General features: G+C 38.1%; 1 protein-coding gene across 1 annotated transcript; it reads right to left on the reverse strand.

Moving 5' to 3' along the window:
* Window positions 1–7,729: 7,729 nt before the first annotated feature.
* On the reverse strand, window positions 7,730–8,059 carry LOC142167038 (uncharacterized). Its single transcript, XM_075227190.1, has one exon. The coding sequence runs from the start codon at window positions 8,057–8,059 to the stop codon at window positions 7,730–7,732; it is 330 nt and encodes a 109-aa protein (XP_075083291.1).
* Window positions 8,060–8,511: the final 452 nt, after the last annotated feature.

Raw genomic sequence — 8,511 nt, forward strand, 5'->3', positions numbered from 1 at the left:
AAATAATTTTGTAGAACCATAGACTGTGACACGCTTTGAGACATTGCGGCCTTCTTAACTCGAAATTTTGAGGACCCTCCTCAAAATTCCACCCCAGTTTAAATGCAAATTCAAGACAATGCCCTTCTTGGCTACGTATTATGATGAGGCCAAACCCACAGGGCTGCCTACATATCCTCTCTTAAACGGGAATCAGGTCAAGCATAGTTTATATTACATCAAATTAAAGTGCAAATACAATCTTAAACATAATATCTCTTGATGGCGTCCGAATTGATAGGTTTTCACCATATTTCTCCATCCATCTCAAGTATAAGCGCCTCCTGTCAGTACTCGGTGGACCATGTAAGGGCCTTGTCAGTTAGGTGAGAATTTTCCTTTTGCTCCGTCCTTGTAAGGACCCGTTAAAATTTTCTAATGATTTAAGATTTTAAAGTGCGCCAGCAGTATTTGGGAATAACGTATTCGAGTATTAAAGGAGTTCTATAGGATAGAACCACGTCATTTTGAAATGAAAATATATGTTTAAGGTGTGTTGGAACATATTAAGGAGTTTTGTGAATGGGAAAAATTTGTGTGTAACAAGTTGGATACATTAAATGGAAAGGATGTTATTATGTAAACATGGTTTCATACTTATACGAAGGTTTGGAAGTCAATTTGGGTCTATATCATAAAAAGGTATCAATTGAGGGTGAGTGGAGAAGCAAGAAATGGAAAAGAAAATAACTGGGAGTGTGCTAGGGTCCGTGCACCGCGGATTGTGGCATGTCATCCCTCTCAGAAACTTTGAACAACCAGTGAAGTATAGGATTTGGCACTGGACCTGGAAAGCTACCCCACCTGAAGCCTTTTTAAGTACTCACCTTGGGGGTTCATTTCCCCCCCTTTCACTTGGACGGATTTTGGAGCTCTTCTCTACTCTCTCAAGACCACCAACTCCTCTATTCTTCAAGGTAAGCAATCCACATTGTCTTGGTGTGAAATCCTATCATTTCCACACTAGAACTAACTCAAACTACCATAAAATCCTTAGATTTTCAAGAAATTTCCTCAAGAACTCAAAATGAGGGTTTTGCAAGATTTCTTCCATATGGTAATCCTACACTCTTAGACTTATATGCATGGATTTATTATGGGAATATGAGTATTAATTAAGTATTGGAACTCATGGTATGGTGATTGGAAGCCATAATTTCCCAATTTAAATACATAACCATGGTAGAGATTGAAAGGTCATTATTTGATGGAATTTTGTTGGTTGGGTGTGGATGGATGGTCATGCATGTGAAGTTGGAAGTTATAAAATATTTAAGAATGATGGTGGGATAAATTGTTGGTAAATGGTAGTAGTTGGATGAACTAATTCTATGGCTATGAGATGTAGAGATTTATACCTACTAGGTGTTTGATAAAGTGTCGAAATGGTCTAAACTATGGAATTTGTTACTAATGATGGTCCCATTGGATGTTGATATTGTATATTGAAGTTGTTTAGTGTAGTGGATTGTTGTAGTATCATTAAGGGATGGATTTTAGGTATGTTGGCTAAACTTCCCTCTTAGAATTGAATCCAACGATGTTCTTGTAAGTCCCGAGTTGTTCATTATAAATTTACTATTCTGAATAAGTTTTGTGCCGAAAGAGATATGTTCAATATGTGTTCCGAATGCTCTTATCATGTTATGTTATCCTTCGGGAATGTGTTTAAGAATGATATATGTATTAAAATATTATGGTTTTGAATCGTGTTTCAAATGAAAGTTATGATGCCAAATTGTGTGAGAAAAACTTGATGTGCTTAAGACTCTTAATTGCTCATATGTGTACCAAAAGTCTTTATTAGAAATGCCTTGTTGTTGATAACCTATAAAGATGATGGAAAGTGAAAGAAGTGGGTAGGAGATGTAAAGTGTGGCCACCGTGCCAATAATGAAAGTTATACTTGTGGCCAATGGTGTCAATGAAATGAAATGATGTGAGAAAGGTTATAAAATGAGCCTTGATTCAACTGTTCCAAAATGACTTCAAAAATAGATTTGCCTAAAAGCTTATGTACTCAAGTCATGCCCAAATGTGATTGTTTTAACTAATGTTATGCTTTGTAAGTATTTCCAAGGTGTTTTGAGTTCTTACATATTCATGAGTTGAAGTTGTGTATTGCTCTTTTTGGGAAAAAGTATTTCAAGGATAAATGGTATGTCAATCATTTATGATTTTTACTTGCGCTTCGATTTCTAATTATCTTGCTCCATTTTATTTTTGGAAAGGAATCTATTGTGTTTAAAGCCTTCATTACTAATGGACTTAAAGTCGTGATTTCCGGAATATTCTATATGTTGATGTTTATGAGGATGATACTTGAAAGTAAAGAAATGAAAGTGTGGAATATGAGATACGGCCATCGTGCCATGAATGAAGAATCATATGTATGGCCAAGAAAGCCAATGAAATAATTATTTTGTAAGTGGTTTAAAGTACGAATAAAGTGCTATATGGTGTGAAAGGTTATGAGATGAACGTATTTGTATTTTTGTTTCCAATTTGTTATAGGCTCCTACATTCTCATGAGTAAAGGCTATGGTGTTCCTAAATATTTTACATGCTCTTATGTTCTATGGTCACCCATGGCAAGAAAAAAGAAGTGATAGTATGAACATGAAAAGTGGCCGCTTGCCAAAATGAGAATTATGAGGCATTATATGTTCCAATAGGTTTCAATAATAGTACGTATGCTTCAAAAATAATAAATGCAAATGACCTCGATGTTAAGTCCCCAAGAATCATGAACTTAGCTAATAACATTAAGATGACAAGCAAGTGAATAATGAGATGAAAGGGAGATGTCCTATGCTAAATGATGATGAACCTTAAGAAAAGAAATTGGGCCCATGTGCCATTGAAATCGACTTATTGATTCACCATGCATGTGCTAACATAAGGCGATATTTTTCTCCATGATGAGCATGAACATGAAGTATTTCAATGATCCGAGAACCTACGACCTTAAATGTAATGTTAATCATATCGCTTTGAGTTTATATATGATCATGTGCATAATGAGGTGTTATGTGAACCCTATGGACGGTATATGAAACACATAGGTGTATTGTATATGTAATCCTATGGACGTCTATGAAACACATAGGTGTATTGTATATGTAATCCTATGGACGGTCTATGAAACACATAAGTGTATTGTATATGTAATCCTATGGACGGTCTATGAAACGCATATGTGTATTGTATATGTAATCCTATGGACGGTCTATGAAACACATATGTGTATTGTATATGTAATCCTATTGACGGTCTATGAAACACATAGGTGTATTGTATATGTAATCCTATAGACGATCTATGAAATGCATAGGTGTATTGTATATGTGATCCTATGGACGGTCTATGAAACGCATATGTGTATGGTATGAATAAACACTATGGACGGTCTATGAAACGCATATATGAACGGTATGGATGAACACGTGTATAGTAAGAGAGGATTGTGGACGGTCTGGTGAGGCGCGTAGCCAATATGAACAATAGATGCCACTTTCATTGCCCTTATTTGTGCATATTGTTACATTTACATTATATTTTGTATCCCACGCATAGTTCATATGGCACACTTGATCCCAAAAGAAGTTAAGAATAAAGTAAGTATAATAAGACTTGAAATGTGACTCTATGGGTCGTTTATAGTTTCTTGATGTGCTTTATTTGCCTCTTATTTGAGTTACCGTATTTTCATATGTTGTTTTGTCTGCCTTACATACGAGTACTATTCCACATGTACTCACGTCCCTTTTTGCCGGGGGCGCTGAATCTTTTAATGGATGCAAGTATACTTCTACATGATGATATGGATCTTTGATAGGGATCTTCTTCACTACTCAACTTATGGTAAGCCCGCTACAGTTCTAGTGAGTGTTTGGGTCTAGTTCGTTTTATTTATTTAGGTATCTATTGTCATAGAAGCTCCATGTACACTGTGGGTCATGTAATTAAAGTTTTAAGTTTTGTCATGTACTTATGTTCACAGTATTTACAGCTATTTATAAAGTTGTGTACCCATCATGAGAAAGAATTTTAGGCCATTGAGCCAAATGTATTCAATTTAAAAGTCAAGATCTAATTATATTATGGTAAATCATGCATGAGTAAAGATAGGAGGTTGATGTAAAGTAGGCTTGCTCGACTAAGTTTACTCGGTTGAGCGCAGGTCGCGCTCCCCGAGGTCGGGGCATGACAATCCTAATGCGGGAAGATCCACTTTAACACCAATTTCCCTGGTGTGAATTGCCTCGATCTAACCTTCTTATTGAAAGCCCTTGCCATTCTATTCCGATAGAGTTGATCGTGACACACTGTGTTCATCCTCTTACCATCAATGAGAGCCAGTTGCTCATACAAGCTTTGTATCCATTCCGCATCACTGAGCTCGGCCTCATGTATGATTCTTAGGGAAGGAATCTTCACCTCGGTGGGTATAACGGCTTTAGTACCGTAAACCGGTAGATATGGAGTTGCCCCAGTTGACGTGTGAACTGTGGTGCGGTACCTGAGCAGAGAAAATGGTAGCTTCTCATGCCATTGCTTATAGTTGTACACCATCTTCCTTAATATCTTCTTGATGTTCTTGTTGGTGGCTTCCACGACTTCATTCATTTGCGGCCTATATGCTGTAAACTTCCGGTGCTTGATCGTGAATGTTTCGTACATAGCTTTCATCAGATCACTGTTGAGATTGGCGGCATTGTCGGTAATGATTGACTAAGGTACTCCGAATCGACAAACAATACGATCTCGAATAAAATTTGCTACGACCTTCTTGGTCATAACTTTATAAGAAACGGCTTTGACACATTTAGTGAAGCAATCTATAGCCACCAAAATGAATCTTTGTACGGTTGAAGTAGTGGGTTCAATTGGTCTGATGACGTCCATACCCCAGGCAGAGAAAGTGTCACGCCTCGAACTTGGGGAGCGCGACCGTCGCTCAACCTAGTGAACCTGGTCAAGCAAGCATGTTTGATACTTTCTACCTAAACTCACTTATGAATAAAGATAATACATATTTTCGTTAATTATACAATAAAGAGATCATGTATACAATACCAATTCATTACCATTAGTTACTTTATTTTAAAGTCTCAAATTACACACATTTTTATGGTCTGAAGTGGAACAAGTAATTCAAACACAACATAACTTGTTTGACTTCCCCAACACTAATATACAACCCACACTATGTCTACGGAGTCTATAATAGATACAAAAGAGTATTATGATAGTGCGGGCAACAAGGCCCCGACTATACCTCAAACACAATACACACGGAACAAAAGATACATGACCCCGAAATGAAGTGGGGCTCACCAAGTCAGCTGGGAAGAGGGTGTACCGCTATCACTAATCAATGTCTCCTGCTGTGGAACCACTTGCATCCATTGAAGATGCAACTCCCCCGACAAAAGGGATGTTAGTATATGTGGAATAGTACTAGTATGAATGACAAAACACCCTCTCAATAGAACGATTAATAATACAAGCAAAAACAATCATAATATCAGTGGAAGCCTCAAACAACATCAAACCTCAAGTTAGGGCCAAGACAGTGTTCAAATAAATTTCCATATTTTAAGTTGGGAGACCTTTAGTACCAATATGCCACCATTCACAATACCACCATACTTTTAGCACGGTGTCTGATCACGACCCGATCGGATAGGCCGTCTCATCCGAGACATCAACCATAGTCACAATTTTAATTATAATTTCCAGCACAATCACCACCATGTGTGCGGCATGGCATCCGATCATGACCCGATCGGCTAGGCCGTCTCACCACATTGATGTGTGAATCGACATCACCCTTTTCTACCAATCAACTCGTTTCATACTTCTTTCACATCTTTTTATTTCATTGGCACTAGTGGCCACAATTAAAAAATTATTTTTGGCACGTTGGCCATATTTAGTATTTTATGCTCACCTTTTTTACTTTCAAACATCATCATCATCAATAACACAAGGCATTTCAAATAAATGTTTTTAGTACACATGTGAGCAATTAAGAGTCTTAGGCACATAAAGATGTTTCATAAAATTTGGCATAATAGCCTTCGTTTGAATTTGACTTGAAGTCAAAACATTTTTAATGCACAGACCATACTTTGAACACATTCTCAAATGATAACATAACATGATAAAAGCATTTGGGGATACATATGGAACATATATCTTTCAACACAAGCTTATTCGGAATAGCCAATTTTATAATGAACAACTCGGGACTTACATAAGTTACATGAATACCGTGGGATTCAATTCTAATAGAGGAGTTTAGCCAACATACCTAACTTGAGTTTTCCTTAGCTTACCACAACGTCCCAACAATTCTAGCAATTCCAATCAACTAGAGATATAATAAAATTGGACCATAATTAGGGAGAGATTCATGATTTCAGCTCATTTGAGCATTTTATCAAACACTAGATGTGCAAATTGGTTACAAGGTTCTTCCACAAGATTTCTTTCACTTCACAACCCAATATTTACCCATTTGGGCTCAACAATCTTTCCACAAACCTTATTGGTACATGCATGTATACATAATACCCTCACACCCAAGAATCATACTCTCAATCACCCATCTTTTATCCCGAACTCGAAATTGAAGACTAGGGTTAGAACCTTACCTCTTGAGTGAAGATCTTGTGAGATTTCCTTGTTGGATTTCAAAGATTTGGACAAGATCTTGATGAACAAAGCACTTGAGCTTCTCCCTCTCTCTAAAACATTCTCACTCCTCGATAAAAATATCACATTTTTGCCTTCAAAATGAGCCCTAAAGGTTATTTATCAAAATGGGATCGAGTTATAAAAATCAGAAAATGGACCCTCCAATTCCAAGTCTGCAATCGCAGAGTTCATGTGCGGCCCACAAAAAGGACCGCAAAATTGATCTCCAAAAACTAGGTTATTTCGGGTTGGGTCTGCGGCCCGCGGACCTGTTCTGCGGTCGCATAATGCACCACAGAACTTCCCTACAAAAATCTCCATTATTATTCTGCGATGTATTATGCGGTCTGCGAAACGATTATGCGACCGCATAAATGTCCTAAAATTAACTCAAGTTTTTGCTTCACTCTGCGACGCTTATGCTGCTCGCGAAAAGGTTCTACGGTCGCAAAATAGACCGCAAAATTGCCTTCTTCTTCCAAAAACGTTTCTTCAACAATTTAGTACAATCATCAACATATAAGTCTATCTTAGCACCACAAAATCCCGAATTTTTGGTAAGATGTTACGGGGCCTTACAGAAAGGCCATCGTGAACTCGTTGCGTTGAGTTTGCTGGGTGGCACCCATATCATATCAGTATGTATTTGGCATTGGTGGCACTTTTGAGAATATTTGATGTAGTCTATCTCCATAGTCATCCAGAAATACCCTGCCCTTAATATTTTTTTGGCCAGAACAAACCTGTTCATGTGAGGTCCGTAGGTTCCGGCGTGTATCTCTTCGAGCAGCCTAGATTCCTCCTTGGCATCGACACATCGTAGTAATCCCAAGTCAGGAGTCCTTCTATACAGAATTACTCCGCTCTGAAATAAGTGGTTGGCCAATCTTCGAAGCATGCACTTCTGAGTGTGTGTAGCATTTCCTGGGTATTCTCCTTTCTACAAATACTCCTTGATATCGTGAAATCATGGATTTCCATCAAACTATTCTTCAACATGAGCAAAATAAGCTGGTTGCTTACGAATCTCTATCGGAATAGGATCAACGAAATTCTTGTCTGGACGTTGTATCATGGAAGACAAGGTAGCCAGTGCATCTGCGAACTCGTTCTGAATTCTCGGAACGTGTTTGAATTCTATCTTTGTGAACCTCTTGATCAAATCTTGCACACAATGCAAGTATGGCAATACTTTAGTATTCTTGGTAACCCATTCTCCAAGTACTTGATGTACCAGCATATCTGATTTTTCGATTACCAGTAACTCCTGAATATTCATGTCGTTAGCCAATTTGAGTCCCAAGGCAAGCCTCATATTCTGCTATATTGTTAGTGTATGGGAACCTGAGCTTTGCGGATACCAGGTAGTGTTAACCGATTTCTGATACCAAAACAGCTCTGATGCCCACTCCTTTGAAGTTTGCAGCTCCGCCGTAAAACATCCTCCAACAATAATATGTTTCAGCAATATCTCCTCCTACAAACGTCACTTCATTGTCGGGAAAATACGTCTTCAATGGTTTGTATTCTCCATCTATGGGATTCTCTGCCAGGTGATCGGCCAATGTTTGCCCCTTGACCGCCTTTTGAGTCACATAGATGATATCGAACTCACTTAGCAATATCTGCCACTTTGCTAGCTTACCCGTAGGCATGGGTTTCTGAAAGATGTATTTCAGCGGATCCATCCTCGATATGAGATATGTGGTGTATGCGCAGAAGTAGTTTCTCAATTTCTGAGTTATCCATGTCAAGGAACAACAGGTG

This window comes from Nicotiana tabacum, chromosome 12, assembly GCF_000715075.1.
Source record: "Nicotiana tabacum cultivar K326 chromosome 12, ASM71507v2, whole genome shotgun sequence".
Taxonomy (NCBI): Eukaryota; Viridiplantae; Streptophyta; class Magnoliopsida; order Solanales; family Solanaceae; genus Nicotiana; species Nicotiana tabacum.